The sequence below is a fragment of the Oncorhynchus keta genome, chromosome 14 (genome assembly GCF_023373465.1).
Source record: "Oncorhynchus keta strain PuntledgeMale-10-30-2019 chromosome 14, Oket_V2, whole genome shotgun sequence".
Classification (NCBI taxonomy): domain Eukaryota; kingdom Metazoa; phylum Chordata; class Actinopteri; order Salmoniformes; family Salmonidae; genus Oncorhynchus; species Oncorhynchus keta.
The window spans coordinates 2,690,047-2,712,650 of record NC_068434.1 but is presented as its reverse complement, the minus strand read 5'-3'; the positions used below and the strand labels follow the sequence as shown (position 1 = coordinate 2,712,650).

Genomic DNA, 22,604 nt, shown 5'->3' with positions numbered 1-22,604 from the left:
GTGGAGGCTATATACAGGGGGTACTGGTACAGAGTCAATGTGGAGGCTATATACAGGGGTAACGGTACAGAGTCAATGTGGAGGCTATATACAGGGGGTACAGAGTCAATGTGGAGGCTATATACAGGGGTACTGGTACAGAGTCAATGTGGAGGCTATATACAGGGGGTACTGGTACAGAGTCAATGTGGAGGCTATATACAGGGGGTACTGGTACAGAGTCAATGTGGAGGCTATATACAGGGGGTACCGGTACAGAGTCAATGTGGAGGCTTTATACAGGGGTGATGCAACCAGTCAGGATGCTCTCGATGGTGCGGCTGTAGAACTTTTTGAGGATCTGAGGACTCATACCAAATCTTTTCAGTCTTCTGAGGGGGAAAAGGTGTTGTCGTGCCCTCTTCAAGACTGTCTTGGAGTGTTTGGACCATGATAGTTTATTGGTGATGTGGACACCAAGGAACAGCTTGAAAATGTCAGTGAAGACACTTGCCAGTTTGCAAGCGCATGCTCAGATTACACATCCTGGTAATCCATCTGGCCCTGCAGCCTTGTGAATGTTGACCTGTTTAAAGGTCTTACTCACATCGGCTACGGAGAACATGATCACACAGTCATCCGGAACAGCTGATGCGCTCATGCATGCTTCAGTGTTGCTTGCCTCAAAGCGATGTGATAACTTGGCCTGGTATCATGAGTAAAATGCTGGTATTTGATAACACTATTGTAACTGTAGTGACTGTTCCAGTATACAGTCTTAAAGAAAAGGAACATCCAATCCACACCAGGGGGTTCATCCAATCCACACCAGGGGGTTCATCCAATCCACACCAGGGGGTTCATCCAATCCACACCAGGGGGTTCATCCAATCCACACCAGGGGGTTCATCCAATCCACACCAGGGGGTTCATCCAATCCACACCAGGGGTTCATCCAATCCACACCAGGGGTTCATCCAATCCACACCAGGGGGTTCATCCAATCCACACCAGGGGGTTCATCCAATCCACACCAGGGGGTTCATCCAATCCACACCAGGGTTCATGCTGGCAATCCATCTACCAGAGTGGGTAGGTCTATCTACTGCAGAGTGGTTTGTAGGCCTAACTGCAGAGTGGTTTGTGGGTAGGGTCTACTACCAGACACCAGGTCTAACTACTCAGTGGTTTGTCCAATCCTACTGCAGAGTGGTTGTTCGGTAGATCTACTGCAGAGTGGCCAAATGTTATGTGCAGAGTGGCATGCATCTAGTGGTTTGTCGGTCTAACTACTGCAGAGTGGTTTGTAGGTCTATCTACTGCAGAGTGGTTTGTAGGTCTAACTACTGCAGAGTGGTTTGTAGGCCTAACTACTGCAGAGTGGTTTGTCGGTCTAACTACTGCAGAGTGGTTTGTCGGTCTAACTACTGCAGAGTGGTTTGTCGGTCTATCTACTGCAGAGTGGTTTGTCGGTCTATCTACTGCAGAGTGGTTTGTCGGTCTATCTACTGCAGAGTGGTTTGTCGGTCTATCTACTGCAGAGTGGTTTGTCGGTCTAACTACTGCAGAGTGGTTTGTCGGTCTAACTACTGCAGAGTGGTTTGTCGGTCTATCTACTGCAGAGTGGTTTGTCGGTCTATCTACTGCAGAGTGGTTTGTAGGTCTATCTACTGCAGAGTGGTTTGTCTGTCTAACTACTGCAGAGTGGTTTGTCGGTCTAACTACTGCAGAGTGGTTTGTAGGTCTATCTACTGCAGAGTGGTTTGTCGGTCTATCTACTGCAGAGTGGTTTGTCGGTCTAACTACTGCAGAGTGGTTTGTCGGTCTAACTACTGCAGAGTGGTTTGTCGGTCTAACTACTGCAGAGTGGTTTGTCGGTCTAACTACTGCAGAGTGGTTTGTCGGTCTAACTACTGCAGAGTGGTTTGTCGGTCTAACTACTGCAGAGTGGTTTGTCGGTCTAACTACTGCAGAGTGGTTTGTCGGTCTAACTACTGCAGAGTGGTTTGTCGGTCTAACTACTGCAGAGTGGTTTGTCGGTCTAACTACAGCAGAGTGGTTTGTCGGTCTAACTACTGCAGAGTGGTTTGTCGGTCTAACTACTGCAGAGTGGTTTGTCGGTCTAACTACTGCAGAGTGGTTTGTCGGTCTAACTACTGCAGAGTGGTTTGTCGGTCTAACTACTGCAGAGTGGTTTGTCGGTCTAACTACTGCAAAGTGGTTTGTCGGTCTAACTACTGCAAAGTGGTTTGTAGGCCTAACTACTGCAGAGTGGTTTGTAGGTCTAACTACTGCAGTGGTTTGTAGGCCTAACTACTGCAGAGTGGTTTGTTGGTCTAACTACTGCAGAGTGGTTTGTTGGTCTAACTACTGCAGAGTGGTTTGTTGGTCTAACTACTGCAGAGTGGTTTGTTGGTCTAACTACTGCAGAGTGGTTTGTAAGCCTAACAACTGCAGAGTGGTTTGTAGACAGCCTAGAGAAAACATGCTGTATTGGTAATGAGTGCGCCTGCCTGCATGTGTCTTTACCCTGAGTAAGCTGCTGTATTGGTAATGTGTGTCCCTGCCTGCCTGTGTCTTTACCCTGAGTAAGCTGCTGTATTGGTAATGTGTGTGCCTGCCTGCCTGTGTCTTTACCCTGAGTAAGCTGCTGTATTGGTAATGTGTGTCCCTGCCTGCCTGCCTGTGTCTTTACCCTGAGTAAGCTGCTGTATTGGTAATGTGTGTGCCTGCCTGCCTGTGTCTTTACCCTGAGTAAGCTGCTGTATTGGTAATGTGTGTCCCTGCCTGCCTGCCTGTGTCTTTACCCTGAGTAAGCTGCTGTATTGGTAATGTGTGTCCCTGCCTGCCTGCCTGTGTCTTTACCCTGAGTAAGCTGCTGTATTGGTAATGTGTGTGCCTGCCTGTGTCTTTACCCTGAGTAAGCTGCTGTATTGGTAATGTGTGTCCCTGCCTGCCTGCCTGCGTCTTTACCCTGAGTAAGCTGCTGTATTGATAATGTGTGTCCCTGCCTGCATGTGTCTTTACCCTGAGTAAGCTGCTGTATTGGTAATGTGTGTCCCTGCCTGCCTGCATGTGTCTTTACCCTGAGTAAGCTGCTGTATTGGTAATGTGTGTGCCTGCCTGCCTGCCTGCGTCTTTACCCTGAGTAAGCTGCTGTATTGGTAATGTGGGTGCCTGCCTGCCTGCCTGCGTCTTTACCCTGAGTAAGCTGCTGTATTGGTAATGTGTGTCCCTGCCTGCCTGCGTCTTTACCCTGAGTAAGCTGCTGTATTGGTAATGTGTGTCCCTGCCTGCCTGTGTCTTTACCCTGAGTAAGCTGCTGTATTGGTAATGTGTGTCCCTGCCTGCCTGCGTCTTTACCCTGAGTAAGCTGCTGTATTGGTAATGTGTGTGCCTGCCTGCCTGTGTCTTTACCCTGAGTAAGCTGCTGTATTGGTAATGTGTGTCCCTGCCTGCCTGAGTCTTTACCCTGAGTAAGCTGCTGTATTGGTAATGTGTGTCCCTGCCTGCCTGCGTCTTTACCCTGAGTAAGCTGCTGTATTGGTAATGTGTGTGCCTGCCTGCCTGTGTCTTTACCCTGAGTAAGCTGCTGTATTGGTAATGTGTGTCCCTGCCTGCCTGCTTCTTTACCCTGAGTAAGCTGCTGTATTGGTAATGTGTGTCCCTGCCTGCCTGTGTCTTTACCCTGAGTAAGCTGTCTCTGTGACCATCGTTGTTAAAGAGGAAGGTGGTGAAGACCGGAATATGGACGCTGTCAGACAGCACGGTCAGGTAGGTCTCTGAGAACTGGAAGGCCGGACCATGCTGCTGCTGTAGCTGCCACACACACTCCAGGAAGAGCAGGAACACTGGAGACTGGCTCTGAGAGAACAGACAGAGGGACACGGTTGTCACCTATACACTACAGTTTTTTTTTTTTTTTAAACATACCGCTGGTCTCAAATCCTTGATTCCTCCTACAGTCCTTGATTCTTAAATTCCTCTCCTTCTCAGAGCTCATTGGAGGAGGATGTCAAGGGGAGGGACTTGAGCCTTTCCTCCAATAAGCTTTGAGAGGGAGGCGGAAGAATCAAGGTTTGGATGGCTGGTTTAATTGTCAGAAAACAGAATAAACAAAAACAGGACACCCGGATCCTACCTCCACCTTGTCCTTGAGGTGTAGATGGTTGGAGCGATCTAGGAAAGCATGTCCTCCTGCTACCCACTCCTTCTGCACCAGACTCTGGAAGCCCAGAAGAGTTCTGTAGTAGGGGTCCAACATCAACTGGACCAGGCTGGAGACCACACAGCACAGGTCTGAACCGCCCTCCTCTGGAAAAATACAACACAATCTAACACCCAGTACAGGTCCTAACCAGCCTCCTCTGGTATTATACAATATAGGAGGTAGGACCCAGTACAGGTCCTAACCAGCCTCCTCTGGTATTATACAATATAGGAGGTAGGACCCAGTACAGGTCCTAACCAGCCTCCTCTGGTATTATACAATATAGGAGGTAGGACCCAGTACAGGTCCTAACCAGCCTCCTCTGGTATTATACAATATAGAGGTAGGACCCAGTACAGGTCCTAACCAGCCTCCTCTGGTATTATACAATATAGGAGGTAGGACCCAGTACAGGTCCTAGCCTCCTCTGGTATTATACAATATAGGAGGTAGGACCCAGTACAGCTCCTAACCAGCCTCCTCTGGTATTATACAATATAGAGGTAGGACCCAGTACAGCTCCTAACCAGCCTCCTCTGGTATTATACAATATAGAGGTAGGACCCAGTACAGGTCCTAACCAGCCTCCTCTGGTATTATACAATATAGGAGGTAGGACCCAGTACAGGTCCTAGCCTCCTCTGGTATTATACAATATAGGAGGTAGGACCCAGTACAGGTCCTAGCCTCCTCTGGTATTATACAATATAGAGGTAGGACCCAGTACAGCTCCTAACCAGCCTCCTCTGGTATTATACAATATAGGAGGTAGGACCCAGTACAGGTCCTAACCAGCCTCCTCTGGTATTATACAATATAGGAGGTAGGACCCAGTACAGGTCCTAACCAGCCTCCTCTGATATTATCCCATATAGAGGTAGGACCCAGTACAGGTCCTAACCAGCCTCCTCTGGTATTATACAATATAGGAGGTAGGACCCAGTACAGGTCCTAACCAGCCTCCTCTGGTATTATACAATATAGAGGTAGGACCCAGTACAGGTCCTAGCCTCCTCTGGTATTATACAATATAGGAGGTAGGACCCAGTACAGGTCCTAACCAGCCTCCTCTGGTATTATACAATATAGGAGGTAGGACCCAGTACAGGTCCTAGCCTCCTCTGGTATTATACAATATAGAGGTAGGACCCAGTACAGCTCCTAACCAGCCTCCTCTGATACATACAATATAGAGGTAGGACCCAGTACAGGTCCTAACCAGCCTCCTCTGATATTATACTATACAATATAGAGGTAGGACCCAGTACAGGTCCTAACCAGCCTCCTCTGGTATTATACAACATAGAGGTAGGACCCAGTACAGGTCCTAACCAGCCTCCTCTGATATTATCCAATATAGGAGGTAGGACCCAGTACAGGTCCTAACCAGCCTCCTCTGGTATTATACAATATAGGAGGTAGGACCCAGTACAGGTCCTAACCAGCCTCCTCTGATATTATACCATATATACCTCTGTAACACAAACACATATTTAACGGTAGACTCAGCGACATGACGTAGACACAGAAAGTACAGCAGCATAGTGGGTCAATTTCTTCAACGACTAAGAGCATTGAAGCGCAAGGGTCAACTTCTCTGTTGTTTTGGTACTGTAAACAGCAGATACTGTGTGTGACTGAATGTCTTGCATCTCCGCCTATCTCAATATCACCGGAGCTGCTCGCGGCAATGTCATTTAGCGGAGTCTGCCTTCAATTCGTTTAATTGTTTTTATAGAACCAGGAGGATAGTCAACTCAGCAACATCCTCTCCTGAGTATCATCGTGGGACAAATGTTAAAGCAAATACAAATATATATCAAACAACAGGACAGGACACAGGATCTGTGTGGCCAAACCCCTCGTCAAATAAAATACAACCTTCCTCAAATAGTCCTTACCCATAATGAGAACATTTGTGTTTTCCTTTTCCAGGCTCTCAACTACCTCCACGGCCTTCTGGAGACACTGTCTGCAACACACAAGACATTGGCACGGCGCGTGAGACGAGACATTGGCACGGCGCGTGAGACGAGACATTGGCACGGCGCGTGAGACGAGACATTGGCACGGCGCGTGAGACGAGACATTGGCACGGCGCGTGAGACGAGACATTGGCACGGCGCGTGAGACGAGACATTGGCACGGCGCGTGAGACGAGACATTGGCACGGCGCGTGAGACGAGACATTGGCACGGCGCGTGAGACGAGACATTGGCACGGCGCGTGAGACGAGACATTGGCACGGCGCGTGAGACGAGACATTGGCACTCCGCGTGAGACGAGACATTGGCACTCCGCGTGAGACGAGACATTGGCACTGCGCGTGAGACGAGACATTGGCACTGCGCGTGAGACGAGACATTGGCACTGCGCGTGAGACGAGACATTGGCACTGCGCGTGAGACGAGACATTGGCACTGCGCGTGAGACGAGACATTGGAGACGAGACATTGGCACTGCGCGACATTGGCACTGCGCGTGACGAGACATTGGCACTGCGCGTGAGACGAGACATTGGCACTGCGCATTGGCACTGCGCGTGAGACGAGACATTGGCACTCCGCGTGAGACGAGACATTGGCACTCCGCGTGAGACGAGACATTGGCACTCCGCGTGAGACGAGACATTGGCACTCCGCGTGAGACGAGACATTGGCACTGCGCGTGAGACGAGACATTGGCACTGCGTGTGAGACGAGACATTGGCACTGCGTGTGAGACGAGACATTGGCACTGCGCGTGAGACGAGACATTGGCACTGCGTGTGAGACGAGACATTGGCACTGCGTGTGAGACATGATCCTAAACAAATACATTGGTAACACTGGTCAAATACTCAGTGGCCATTTGATTAGTCACACCCATCTTGTAGAGTCAGACCCCCCCTCCCCCGTCTCCAGAACAGCCTGAATTCTTCAGGAGTATGGATTCTACAAGGTATGGCATTCAAAAACATTTCTCGATTGGTATCTAGGGACCTAACTTTAGCAAGGAAAACATTCTCCACACGGGTACACCACCGCCACCAGGCAGGATGGGTCCATGCACGCCAAATCCTGACTCTGCCATCAGAATGATGCAACAGGAACCGTGATTCGTCGGACCAGGCAATGGTTTTTCCCCCACTCTTCAATTGTCCAGTGTTGATGTTGTCGTGTCCACTGGAGCAGTTCCTTCTTGTTTTTAGCTGATAGGAGAGGAACCCCGGGGTGGTCGTCTGCTGCAATAGCCAATCAGTGACAAGGAGCGACGAGTTGTGCATTCTGGGATGCCGTTCTGCACACCACTGTTGTACTGCAGTTGTGGCCCGCCTGTTAGGTTGCATGATTCCTGCTTTTCTCCTTCGACTTCTGACTGGATGTTTTGTTGGTCCTACTATTCTCCGTAAAGCCTAGACACTGTGGTGCATTGAAAGAACCAGGAGGCCGGACGTTTCTGAGATACCGAATCCGGCTCGCCTGGCACCGACGATCATACCTCAAAGTCTCTTAGGTCACTAGTTTTACGTTCAACCGAACAGTAGCGAGGCCTGTTTTATAGAGCAAACCACCCGGCTCACAGCCTGGAGGAGCGAACGGCTCGGTGTACCTAATAAACTGGCCGCCGAGTAAACATGATTAAAAAATTAAAAAAACAATAGTTTGGTTTTCAAATCTCACCTGATGATGTCCAGCCATCCACAGTTGTCCAGTGAGGAGTACCATTTCATATCGGACATCCAGAACTCGGTTGTATTGTCGATGAGGAAGAACTGTTTGAATTTGTTGTAAGACAACAGGATGTCCTGAACGGTGGGCAGTGTGTCGGACAGGTCTTCTGTCTTCACGGAGTACAGGTGGTTGTGAGCCACTGCCGTCAGCATTCTGCAACACACCTCACAGTGTTACACAACAGTCGGTACAACACACACCTCACAGTGTTACACAACAGTCGGTACAACACACACACACACACCTCACAGTGTTACACAACAGTCGGTACAACACACACACACACACACACACACACTTAAAGGGTAGGACTGGAAAAAAGTCATAAAATCACAACTTATCAAAATCAATACATAAGTATTAATCACTATTAAAAACACAGACGATACTCAATACGATGTAACCAATCAGGAAGTCTTTTACTTCTCCATGTAGGTTTGTGGGACGTTGTCCTCTTGTACCAGGGGTATCGAGGCGGTTTTAAACAAGGCACAGCCACTATGATGAGACCAGCACCACATCTGAAAACAGACATTATCAAATACATTCATTTATTTATTTGTACACTGACCCCAATACAGTGAATAGTTACGGTCATATAATTAACATACATTCAATATAAATCAAGTACCAGACAAAAAACGACTTAAAAAAAATTAAACAAAATAAATCAATAAAAACCCGACACTTACCGGTAATCCCTTTCCCTGGTACTTAGTCAAGTCTTCGTCCGAGACGTTTTTTGGGACTATAAAATACTGAGGCAACCTGCAGGAAATAGACGTTTTGGTTTACTCATAACATGATACAACAGGAAAGAGAGGAATCCAAGAGAACGACTTCAACCAACAGCATGTTGATCAGGATACAACGTCTTGAGACGTAAATAGCATGAAACAGCAGTTATATTTCCTACAGCGTTGGTCAGATGTTTAAAATAAAAAAATAAAAAATGTCCGTACTTTGGAGAGAGCGCAAAGTTGCTGTTCTCCGACACCACTCTACAGTTTCCTTTAGTTCTCTTCATGTCTTGAGTCCAGTCCTCCACGGAGTCAAACATCACAGTCTGCTTATTCCTCTGCGCCTCTGGAAAACACAAGGTACTGTCATTTACAATGTGTCCCGTCCCCCCAGTGTGTCACAGGTCACAGTCACCACGCTGGACAGCATTTCCATCTATGTAATCTGCATTTCTCTGCATCTCTGGAAAACACAAAAGTCAGTGTTACTTACAATGGCTCTCTACAGATCATACACATCCGAGACAGATCTGAGACTACAACTGTATTAGTCATCGTCATGGTTTCCGGTCAACATTCTAGATTGACATTTATTTATTTTTTGATCGTCTCATCGCTGCAACTCCCCAACGGGCTCGGGAGGCGAAGGTTGAATCATGCGTCCTCCGAAACGCCAATCCGCGATTCTTAACACCCGCCCCACTTAACCCCGGAAGCTAGCCAGGTTAGAGAACGATAGACTGAAACCTATAGAAAATCTCAGCAGGATATTTAATCATTCCAAACACATCTGAAAGCCGACCCACGAGTCATGTTTTTAGTCTCGTTACCAAACAGACAAAAAGAGGACGGCTTCGGGAATGATTTAGTTTGTAAACAAGGATCAAGGGAGACAGGTTGGTGGGGCAAAGAAGAGTGGCAGGGAGAGGGATACAGGTTGGTGGGGTAGAAGAGTGTCAGGGAGACAGGTTGGTGGGGATAGAAGAGAGGCAGGGAGAGGGAGACAGGTTGGTGGGGATAGAAGAGTGGCAGGGAGAGGGAGACAGGTTGGTGGGGATAGAAGAGTGGCAGGGAGAGGGAGACAGGTTGGTGGGGATAGAAGAGTGGCAGGGAGAGGGAGACAGGTTGGTGGGGATAGAAGAGAGGCAGGGAGAGGGAGACAGGTTGGTGGGGATAGAAGAGTGGCAGGGAGAGGGAGACAGGTTGGTGGGGATAGAAGAGTGGCAGGGAGACAGGTTGGTGGGGATAGAAGAGTGGCAGGGAGAGGGAGACAGGTTGGTGGGGATAGAAGAGTGTCAGGGAGACAGGTTGGTGGGGATAGAAGAGTGGCAGGGAGACAGGTTGGTGGGGATAGAAGAGTGGCAGGGAGACAGGTTGGTGGGGATAGAAGAGTGGCAGGGAGACAGGTTGGTGGGGATAGAAGAGAGGCAGGGAGACAGGTTGGTGGGGAAAGAAGAGTGGCAGGGAGAGGGAGACAGGTTGGTGGGGATAGAAGAGTGGCAGGGAGACAGGTTGGTGGGGATAGAAGAGTGGCAGGGAGAGGGAGACAGGTTGGTGGGGATAGAAGGTTGTCAGGGAGAGGGAGACAGGTTGGTGGGGATAGAAGAGTGGCAGGGAGAGGGAGACAGGTTGGTGGGGTAGAAGAGTGTCAGGGAGAGGGAGACAGGTTGGTGGGGATAGAAGAGTGGCAGGGAGAGGGAGACAGGTTGGTGGGGATAGAAGAGTGGCAGGGAGAGGGAGACAGCGTGGAGGACAAAGGAGAGGAAGACCAAGAGAAGTAGTCTCTGATGAGATGAGGGACATAATTACTGACCATTGCAAACCATGGTGTCTCTGATGAGATGAGGGACATAATTACTGACCATTGTAAACCATGGTGTCTCTGATGAGAGAGAGGAGACCATGGTGTCTCTGATGAGATGAGGGACATAATTACTGACCATTGCAAACCATGGTGTCTCTGATGAGATGAGGGACATAATTACTGACCATTGTAAACCATGGTGTCTCAGAGACGAGGGACATAATTACTGACCATTATAAACCATGGTGTCTCTGATGAGATGAGGGACATAATTACTGACCATTGTAAACCATGGTGTCTCTGATGAGACGAGGGACATAATTACTGACCATTGTAAACCATGGTGTCTCTGATGAGAGAGAGGAGACCATGGTGTCTCTGATGAGATGAGGGACATAATTACTGACCATTGCAAACCATGGTGTCTCTGATGAGATGAGGGACATAATTACTGACCATTGTAAACCATGGTGTCTCAGAGACGAGGGACATAATTACTGACCATTATAAACCATGGTGTCTCTGATGAGATGAGGGACATAATTACTGACCATTGTAAACCATGGTGTCTCTGATGAGATGAGGGACATAATTACTAACCATTGTAAACCATGGTGTCTCAGAGACGAGGGACATAATTACTGACCATTATAAACCATGGTGTCTCTGATGAGACGAGGGACATAATTACTGACCATTGTAAACCATGGTGTCTCTGATGAGATGAGGGACATAATTACTAACCATTGTAAACCATGGTGTCTCAGAGACGAGGGACATAATTACTGACCATTATAAACCATGGTGTCTCTGATGAGACGAGGGACATAATTACTGACCATTGTAAACCATGGTGTCTCAGATGAGATGAGGGACATAATTACTGACCATTGTAAACCATGGTGTCTCTGATGAGATGAGGGACATAATTACTGACCATTATAAACCATGGTGTCTCAGATGAGATGAGGGACATAATTACTGACCATTATAAACCATGGTGTCTCAGAGACGAGGGACATAATTACTGACCATTATAAACCATGGTGTCTCTGATGAGATGAGGGACATAATTACTGACCATTGTAAACCATGGTGTCTCAGAGACGAGGGACATAATTACTGACCATTATAAACCATGGTGTCTCTGATGAGATGAGGGACATAATTACTGACCATTATAAACCATGGTGTCTCTTTGAGAGAGAGGAGACCATGGTGTCTCAGATGAGATGAGGGACATAATTACTGACCATTATAAACCATGGTGTCTCAGAGACGAGGGACATAATTACTGACCATTATAAACCATGGTGTCTCAGATGAGATGAGGGACATAATTACTGACCATTATAAACCATGGTGTCTCAGAGACGAGGGACATAATTACTGACCATTATAAACCATGGTGTCTCAGAGATGAGGGACATAATTACTGACCATTATAAACCATGGTGTCTCAGAGGCCGGTTTAAAGGTGCCAGCGTTCACCAGTTGGCATCAATGGTACCAAACATGTTGCGATGTGCTTCCTTCCAATGACAAGTGAACTGCATATTACAGTACAATAACAGTATATATCAATATACATTATATCACATTTTGACATTTCGACATGTAATGTGCTGCCATTTTGACATGTGCTGACATTTTGACATGTGCTGACATTTTGACATGTGCTGACATTTTGACATGTGCTGACATGTGCTGACATTTTGACATGTGCTGACATTTTGACATGTGCTGACATTTTGACATGTGCTGACATGTGTTGACATGTGCTGACATGTGCTGACATTTTGACATGTGCTGACATTTTGACATGTGCTGACATTTTGACATGTGCTGACATTTTGACATGTGCTGACATGTGCTGACATTTTGACATGTGCTGACATTTTGACATGTGCTGACATTTTGACATGTGCTGACATTTTGACATGTACTGACATTTTGACATGTGCTGACATTTTGACATGTGCTGACATGTGCTGACATTTTGACATGTACTGACATTTTGACATTTTGACATGTGCTGACATTTTGACATGTGCTGACATTTTGACATGTGCTGACATTTTGACATGTGCTGACATTTTGACATGTGCTGACATGTGCTGACATTTTGACATGTGCTGACATGTGTTGACATTTTGACATGTGCTGACATTTTGACATGTGCTGACATGTGCTGACATTTTGACATGTGCTGACATGTGCTGACATTTTGACATGTGCTGACATTGACATGTGTTGACATTTTGACATGTACTGACATTTTGACATGTGCTGACATGTGCTGACATTTTGACATGTGCTGACATTTTGACATGTGCTGACATGTGCTGACATTTTGACATGTACTGACATTTTGACATTTTGACATGTGCTGACATGTGCTGACATTTTGACATGTGCTGACATTGACATGTGTTGACATTTTGACATTTTGACATGTGCTGACATGTGCTGACATTTTGACATGTGCTGACATTGACATGTGTTGACATTTTGACATGTACTGACATTTTGACATGTGCTGACATTTTGACATGTGCTGACATTTTGACATGTGCTGACATGTGCTGACATTTTGACATGTACTGACATTTTGACATTTTGACATGTGCTGACATTTTGACATGTGCTGACATGTGTTGACATGTGCTGACATTTTGACATGTGCTGACATTTTGACATGTGCTGACATGTGTTGACATTTTGACATGTGCTGACATGTGCTGACATTTTGACATGTGCTGACATTTTGACATGTGCTGACATTTTGACATGTGCTGACATTTTGACATGTGCTGACATTTTGACATGTGTTGACATTTTGACATGTGTTGACATTTTGACATGTGTTGACATTTTGACATGTGCTGACATGTGTTGACATTTTGACATGTGTTGACATTTTGACATGTGCTGACATTTTGACATGTGCTGACATGTGTTGACATTTTGACATGTGCTGACATGTGCTGACATTTTGACATGTGTTGACATTTTGACATGTGCTGACATTTCGACATGTGCTGACATTCTGACATGTGTTGACATTTTGACATGTGTTGACATGTGTTGACATTTTGACATGTGCTGACATGTGTTGACATTTTGACATGTGTTGACATTTTGACATGTGTTGACATTTTGACATGTGCTGACATGTGTTGACATTTTGACATGTGTTGACATTTTGACATGTGCTGACATTCTGACATGTGTTGACATGTGTTGACATTTTGACATGTGTTGACATTTTGACATGTGCTGACATTCTGACATGTGTTGACATTTTGACATGTGCTGACATGTGTTGACATTTTGACATGTGTTGACATTTTGACATGTGTTGACATTTTGACATGTGCTGACATGTGTTGACATTTTGACATGTGTTGACATTTTGACATGTGTTGACATTTTGACATGTGCTGACATTCTGACATGTGTTGACATTCTGACATGTGCTGACATTTCGACATGTGCTGACATGTGCTGACATTTTGACATGTTTTTTTTAATTTTTTTATTTCACCTTTATTTAACCAGGTAGGCTAGTTGAGAACAAGTTCTCATTTGCAACTGCGACCTGGCCAAGATAAAGCATAGCAGTGTGAACAGACAACACAGAGTTACACATGGAGTAAACAATTAGCAAGTCAATAACACAGTAGAAAAAAATGGGCAGTCTATATACAATGTGTGCAAAAGGCATGAGGAGGTAGGCGAATAATACAATTTTGCAGATTAACACTGGAGTGATAAATGATCAGATGGGCATGTACAGGTAGAGATATTGGTATGCAAAAGAGCAGAAAAGTAAATAAATAAAAACAGTATAAAAACAGTATGGGAATGAGGTAGGTGAAAAAGGGTGAGCTATTTACCTATAGACTATGTACAGCTGCAGCGATCGGTTAGCTGCTCGGATAGCTGATGTTTGAAGTTGGAGAGGGAGATAAAAGTCTCCAACTTCAGCGATTTTGCAATTCGTTCCAGTCACAGGCAGCAGAGTACTGGAACGAAAGGCGGCCAAATGAGGTGTTGGCTTTAGGGATGATCAGTGAGATACACCTGCTGGAGCGCGTGCTACGGATGGGTGTTGCCATCGTGACCAGTGAACTGAGATAAGGCGGAGCTTTACCTAGCATGGACTTGTAGATGACCTGGAGCCAGTGGGTCTGGCGACGAATATGTAGTGAGGGCCAGCCGACTAGAGCATACAAGTCGCAGCGGTGGGTGGTATAAGGTGCTTTAGTGACAAAACGGATGGCACTGTGGTAGACTGCATCCAGTTTGCTGAGTAGAGTGTTGGAAGCCATTTTGTAGATGACATCGCCGAAGTCGAGGATCGGTAGGATAGTCAGTTTTACTAGGGTAAGCTTGGCAGCGTGAGTGAAGGAGGCTTTGTTGCGGAATAGAAAGCCGACTCTGGATTTGATTTTTGATTGGAGATGTTTGATGTGAGTCTGGAAGGAGAGTTTGCAGTCTAGCCAGACACCTAGGTACTTATAGATGTCCACATATTCAAGGTTGGAACCATCCAGGGTGGTGATGCTAGTCGGGCATGCGGGTGCAGGCAGCGATCGGTTGAAAAGCATGCATTTGGTTTTACTCGCGTTTAAGAGCAGTTGGAGGCCACGGAAGGAGTGCTGTATGGCATTGAAGCTCGTTTGGAGGTTGGATAGCACAGTGTCCAATGACGGGCCGAAAGTATATAGAGTATATAAGTATAAAGTATATAGAATGTGCTGACATGTGTTGACATTTTGACATGTGCTGACATGTGCTGACATGTGCTGACATTTTGACATGTGCTGACATGTGCTGACATGTGCTGACATTTTGACATGTGCTGACATTTTGACATGTGCTGACATTTTGACATGTGCTGACATTTTGACATGTGCTGACATTTTGACATGTGCTGACATTTTGACATGTGCTGACATTTTGACATGTGCTGACATTTTGACATGTGCTGACATGTGCTGACATTTTGACATGTGCTGACATGTGTTGACATTTTGACATGTGTTGACATTTTGACATGTGCTGACATTTTGACATGTGCTGACATTTTGACATGTGCTGACATTTTGACATGTGCTGACATTTTGACATGTGCTGACATTTTGACATGTGCTGACATTTTGACATGTGCTGACATTTTGACATGTACTGACATTTTGACATGTACTGACATTTTGACATGTACTGACATTTTGACATGTGCTGACATTTTGACATGTGCTGACATTTTGACATGTACTGACATTTTGACATGTGCTGACATTTTGACATGTGCTGACATTTTGACATGTGCTGACATTTTGACATGTACTGACATTTTGACATGTGCTGACATTTTGACATGTGCTGACATTTTGACATGTGCTGACATTTTGACATGTGCTGACATGTGCTGACATTTTGACATGTACTGACATTTTGACATGTACTGACATTTTGACATGTGCTGACATTTTGACATGTGCTGACATTTTGACATGTGCTGACATGTGCTGACATTTTGACATGTGCTGACATTTTGACATGTGCTGACATTTTGACATGTGCTGACATTTTGACATGTACTGACATTTTGACATGTACTGACATTTTGACATGTGCTGACATTTTGACATGTACTGACATTTTGACATGTGCTGACATTTCGACATGTGCTGACATGTGCTGACATTTTGACATGTGCTGACATTTCGACATGTGCTGACATTTTGACATGTGCTGACATTTTGACATGTGCTGACATTTTGACATGTGCTGACATTTTGACATGTACTGACATTTTGACATGTGCTGACATGTGCTGACATTTTGACATGTGCTGACATTTTGACATGTACTGACATTTTGACATGTGCTGACATTTTGACATGTACTGACATTTTGACATGTACTGACATTTTGACATGTGCTGACATTTTGACATGTACTGACATTTTGACATGTGCTGACATGTGCTGACATTTTGACATGTGCTGACATTTTGACATGTGCTGACATTTTGACATGTGCTGACATTTTGACATGTACTGACATTTTGACATGTACTGACATTTTGACATGTACTGACATGTGCTGCCATTTTGACATGTGCTGCCATTTTGACATGTGCTGACATTTCGACATGTGCTGACATTTCGACATGTGCTGACATTTTGACATGTGCTGCCATTTTGAAATATATTGATTCGTTTTGTGTTTTTCAGTAGGATCCAAAAAAGGTTGCCTTCCACAGGAAGGAGAGGCAGAATATTATCAGATGCTCAGGAAATTGCCATGGTTGCCATGGTAATTGGCAACAATGCAATAAAACTGCAGGAAGTTCAGGACAGAGTGCTGGCAGACAATATCACTGTTGGGAATGTGAATACGGTCAGCACCACGACAATATCACTGTTGGGAATGTGAATACGGTCAGCACCACAACAATATCACTGTTGGGAATGTGAATACGGTCAGCACCACGACAATATCACTGTTGGGAATGTGAATACGGTCAGCACCACAACAATATCACTGTTGGGAATGTGAATACGGTCAGCACCACAACAATATCACTGTTGGGAATGTGAATACGGTCAGCTCAACAACAATATCACTGTTGGGAATGTGAATACGGTCAGCACCACAACAATATCACTGTTGGGAATGTGAATACGATCAGCACAACGACAATATCACTGTTGGGAATGTGAATACGGTCAGCTCAACAACAATATCACTGTTGGGAATGTGAATACGGTCAGCACCACAACAATATCACCGTTGGGAATGTGAATACGGTCAGCCCCACAACGAGTCCCAGAGAAACATGAAACAAGGACGAAGCAGTTGTACCCTTTAAGAGAAACGGGGAACGTGTGAAAGAACTCTGGTATCAACATGTCCAGGTAAGATGTCTGTTTAATAACCTAACAAGGTACACAGCTATGGATAATGCAAATAACTGTAAAACGGTGGAGTTACTGTATTTCAGAGAGTCATGGAGATGGAAGCCAGGCGAACAGCACATCATCCACAAAGATAAGCTGGATTCAACTTGTTAAAAACACGCCCGCAGGGGAAGAAATGTGATTGGATAGAGTGTATTCCTTGTTCTTCATGATGCTCTCTACGCTTTTAACGGACCTCTGAGACTATCACAGTGCAGGTGCATTTATACGGAGACTTGATTACACACAGGTGGATTGTATTTATCATCATTAGTCATTTAGGTCAACGTTGGATCATTCAGAGATCCTCTCTGAACTTCTGGAGAGAGTTTGCTGCACTGAAAGTAAAGGGGCTGAATAATTTTGCACGCCCAATTTTTCAGTTTTTGATTTGTTAAAAAAGTTTGAAATATCCAATAAATGTCGTTCCACTTCATGATTGTGTCCCACTTGTTGATTCTTCACAAAAAATACAGTTTTATATCTTTATGTTTGAAGCCTGAAATGTGGCAAAAGGTCGCAAAGTTCTAAAGGCTAGTAGATCTGTGTAAATACCAGCCCTGTCTGGGGCATGCAGGCTAGTAGATCTGTGTAAATACCAGCCCTGTCTGGGGCATGCAGGCTAGTAGATCTGTGTAAATACCAGCCCTGTCTGGTGCATGCAGGCTAGCAGATCTGTGTAAATACCAGCCCTGTCTGGGGTATGCAGGCTAGCAGATCTGTGTTAATACCAGCCCTGTCTGGGGCATGCAGGCTAGCAGATCTGTGTTAATACCAGCCCTGTCTGGGGCATGCAGGCTAGCAGATCTGTGTAAATACCAGCCCTGTCTGGGGCATGCAGGCTAGTAGATCTGTGTAAATACCAGCCCTGTCTGGGGTATGCAGGCTAGCAGATCTGTGTTAATACAAGCCCTGTCTGGGGTATGCAGGCCAGTAGATCTGTGTTAATACCAGCCCTGTCTGGGGCATGCAGGCTAGCAGATCTGTGTAAATACCAGCCCTGTCTGGGGCATGCAGGCTAGCAGATCTGTGTTAATACCAGCCCTGTCTGGGGCATGCAGGCTAGCAGATCTGTGTAAATACCAGCCCTGTCTGGGGCATGCAGGCTAGTAGATCTGTGTAAATACCAGCCCTGTCTGGGGTATGCAGGCTAGCAGATCTGTGTAAATACCAGACCTGTCTGGGGTATGCAGGCTAGCAGATCTGTGTTAATACAAGCCCTGTCTGGGGCATGCAGGCTAGTAGATCTGTGTAAATACCAGCCCTGTCTGGGGCATGCAGGCTAGTAGATCTGTGTTAATACCAGCCCTGTCTGGGGCATGCAGGCTAGTAGATCTGTGTTAATACCAGCCCTGTCTGGGGCATGCAGGCCAGTAGATCTGTGTTAATACCAGCCCTGTCTGGGGCATGCAGGCTAGATCTGTGTAAATACCAGCCCTGTCTGGGGCATGCAGGCTAGCAGATCTGTGTAAATACCAGCCCTGTCTGGGGCATGCAGGCTAGTAGATCTGTGTAAATACCAGCCCTGTCTGGGGCATGCAGGCTAGTAGATCTGTGTAAATACCAGCCCTGTCTGGGGCATGCAGGCTAGTAGATCTGTGTAAATACCAGCCCTGTCTGGGGCATGCAGGCTAGTAGATCTGTGTTAATACCAGCCCTGTCTGGGGCATGCAGGCTAGTAGATCTGTGTAAATACCAGCCCTGTCTGGGGCATGCAGGCTAGTAGATCTGTGTAAATACCAGCCCTGTCTGGGGCATGCAGGCTAGCAGATCTGTGTTAATACCAGCCCTGTCTGGGGCATGCAGGCTAGTAGATCTGTGTAAATACCAGCCCTGTCTGGGGCATGCAGGCTAGCAGATCTGTGTTAATACCAGCCCTGTCTGGGGTATGCAGGCTAGTAGATCTGTGTTAATACCAGCCCTGTCTGGGGCATGCAGGCCAGTAGATCTGTGTAAATACCAGCCCTGTCTGGGGTATGCAGGCTAGCAGATCTGTGTTAATACCAGCCCTGTCTGGGGCATGCAGGCTAGCAGATCTGTGTTAATACCAGCCCTGTCTGGGGTATGCAGGCTAGCAGATCTGTGTTAATACCAGCCCTGTCTGGGGTATGCAGGCTAGTAGATCTGTGTAAATACCAGCCCTGTCTGGGGCATGCAGGCTAGCAGATCTGTGTTAATACCAGCCCTGTCTGGGGTATGCAGGCTAGTAGATCTGTGTTAATACCAGCCCTGTCTGGGGTATGCAGGCTAGTAGATCTGTGTTAATACCAGCCCTGTCTGGGGTATGCAGGCTAGTAGATCTGTGTTAATACCAGCCCTGTCTGGGGCATGCAGGCTAGTAGATCTGTGTTAATACCAGCCCTGTCTGGGGCATGCAGGCTAGTAGATCTGTGTAAATACCAGCCCTGTCTGGGGCATGCAGGCTAGCAGATCTGTGTTAATACCAGCCCTGTCTGGGGTATGCAGGCTAGTAGATCTGTGTTAATACCAGCCCTGTCTGGGGTATGCAGGCTAGCAGATCTGTGTTAATACCAGCCCTGTCTGGGGTATGCAGGCTAGTAGATCTGTGTAAATACCAGCCCTGTCTGGGGCATGCAGGCTAGCAGATCTGTGTTAATACCAGCCCTGTCTGGGGTATGCAGGCTAGTAGATCTGTGTAAATACCAGCCCTGTCTGGGGCATGCAGGCTAGCAGATCTGTGTTAATACCAGCCCTGTCTGGGGTATGCAGGCTAGTAGATCTGTGTTAATACCAGCCCTGTCTGGGGTATGCAGGCTAGTAGATCTGTGTTAATACCAGCCCTGTCTGGGGTATGCAGGCTAGTAGATCTGTGTTAATACCAGCCCTGTCTGGGGCATGCAGGCTAGTAGATCTGTGTTAATACCAGCCCTGTCTGGGGCATGCAGGCTAGTAGATCTGTGTAAATACCAGCCCTGTCTGGGGCATGCAGGCTAGCAGATCTGTGTTAATACCAGCCCTGTCTGGGGTATGCAGGCTAGTAGATCTGTGTTAATACCAGCCCTGTCTGGGGCATGCAGGCCAGTAGATCTGTGTAAATACCAGCCCTGTCTGGGGTATGCAGGCTAGCAGATCTGTGTTAATACCAGCCCTGTCTGGGGCATGCAGGCTAGCAGATCTGTGTTAATACCAGCCCTGTCTGGGGTATGCAGGCTAGCAGATCTGTGTTAATACCAGCCCTGTCTGGGGTATGCAGGCTAGTAGATCTGTGTAAATACCAGCCCTGTCTGGGGTATGCAGGCTAGCAGATCTGTGTTAATACCAGCCCTGTCTGGGGTATGCAGGCTAGTAGATCTGTGTTAATACCAGCCCTGTCTGGGGTATGCAGGCTAGTAGATCTGTGTTAATACCAGCCCTGTCTGGGGTATGCAGGCCAGTAGATCTGTGTTAATACCAGCCCTGTCTGGGGTATGCAGGCCAGTAGATCTGTGTTAATACCAGCCCTGTCTGGGGTATGCAGGCCAGTAGATCTGTGTTAATACCAGCCCTGTCTGGGGTATGCAGGCTAGTAGATCTGTGTTAATACCAGCCCTGTCTGGGGCATGCAGGATAGCATAATACCAGCCCTGTCTGGGGCATGCAGGATAGCATAATACCAGCCCTGTCTGGGGCATGCAGGCTAGCATAATACCAGCCCTGTCTGGGGTATGCAGGCCAGTAGATCTGTGTTAATACCAGCCCTGTCTGGGGCATGCAGGCTTGTTGATCTGTGTTAATACCAGCCCTGTCTGGGGTATGCAGGCCAGTAGATCTGTGTTAATACCAGCCCTGTCTGGGGCATGCAAGATAGCATAATACCAGCCCTGTCTGGGGCATGCAGGATAGCATAATACCAGCCCTGTCAAGTCATCGCTCTGTGAACATGCGGCAGCCAATGAGAGGAGACCGAGAGAGACCGGAATTTAACACCACACTAAACAATGTTGTGGGACAGCTTCATAGCTGCTCATCATACTCTGTCAATGCAAGTTACCAGTCCATGACCACAAGGAAGAGAGAGGAGAGACCCTGACAGAGGAGCTTTGAGGAATGTCACAGCAGACATCTCCTGGCCCCAGTGCTGGGACAGACAAAGGCCCCAGTCCTGGGACAGACAAAGGCCCCGTGGAGTCCTGCCTGACGAGGGGATGTGACACTACGGGGATCCTTCATCTCACCAACAACTCTGAAGAGCCCTCCAACACACTTCCTGTTAGGGCTGGAACCAAATCACGGGTAACCATAGTAACACCCCCACATTCCAGAAAGCTGATTTAGGGCTTCCCTCACGACCTCAGCCTTCTGCTCACAGAAAACATGCAGAAATATTACTGAGAGACCACTAGAACTGAGGCTTCCACACATTTTCTTTTTGCAGTGACACATCAGGACATTGACTACAGCTACCTGGATACGAGGTGTTCTCTACAGCTACCTGGATACGAGGTGTTCTCTACAGCTACCTGGATACGAGGTGTTCTCCACAGCTACCTGGATACGAGGTGTTCTCCACAGCTACCTGGATACGAGGTGTTCTCCACAGCTACCTGGATACGAGGTGTTCTCCACAGCTACCTGGATACGAGGTGTTCTCCACAGCTACCTGGATACGAGGTGTTCTCTACAGCTACCTGGATACGAGGTGTTCTCTACAGCTACCTGGATACGAGGTGTTCTCCACAGCTACCTGGATACGAGGTGTTCTCTACAGCTACCTGGATACGAGGTGTTCTCTACAGCTACCTGGATACGAGGTGTTCTCTACAGCTACCTGGATACGAGGTGTTCTCCACAGCTACCTGGATACGAGGTGTTCTCCACAGCTACCTGGATACGAGGTGTTCTCCACAGCTACCTGGATACGAGGTGTTCTCTACAGTAACACAGCTACCTGGATACGAGGTGTTCTCTACAGTAACAGCTACCTGGATACGAGGTGTTCTCTACAGCTACCTAGCTACCTACGAGGTGTTCTCAGTAACAGCTACCTGGATACGAGGTGTTCTCCACAGCTACCTGGATACGAGGTGTTCTCCACAGCTACCTGGATACGAGGTGTTCTCCACAGCTACCTGGATACGAGGTGTTCTCCACAGCTACGAGGTGTTCTCTACAGTAATTATAGCTACCTGGATACGAGGTGTTCTCTACAGTAATTATAGCTACCTGGATACGAGGTGTTCTCCA

At 46.8% G+C, this 22,604-nt stretch overlaps 1 protein-coding gene and 1 long non-coding RNA gene across 2 annotated transcripts in view; one reads left to right on the top strand and one right to left on the bottom strand.

Annotated features, from left to right (window-relative positions):
- The window catches only part of mtmr12 (myotubularin related protein 12), a 36,153-nt gene that overhangs the window by 5,366 nt on the left and 8,183 nt on the right, over nucleotides 1–22,604 (bottom strand). Inside the window, exons 7-13 of the mRNA XM_052460832.1 lie at nucleotides 8,865–8,988; nucleotides 8,595–8,670; nucleotides 8,326–8,423; nucleotides 7,852–8,055; nucleotides 6,091–6,161; nucleotides 4,121–4,293; nucleotides 3,667–3,843 (exon numbers count right to left, since the gene is read on the bottom strand). Coding sequence (XP_052316792.1) covers nucleotides 3,667–3,843; nucleotides 4,121–4,293; nucleotides 6,091–6,161; nucleotides 7,852–8,055; nucleotides 8,326–8,423; nucleotides 8,595–8,670; nucleotides 8,865–8,988 — 923 coding nt within the window. The remainder of the gene's footprint in view (nucleotides 1–3,666; nucleotides 3,844–4,120; nucleotides 4,294–6,090; nucleotides 6,162–7,851; nucleotides 8,056–8,325; nucleotides 8,424–8,594; nucleotides 8,671–8,864; nucleotides 8,989–22,604) is intronic.
- Nucleotides 21,894–22,500, top strand: LOC127907105 (uncharacterized). The gene is made up of 3 exons (XR_008063240.1): nucleotides 21,894–22,031; nucleotides 22,200–22,283; nucleotides 22,417–22,500. It is a non-coding gene; the product is annotated as an uncharacterized LOC127907105 (long non-coding RNA).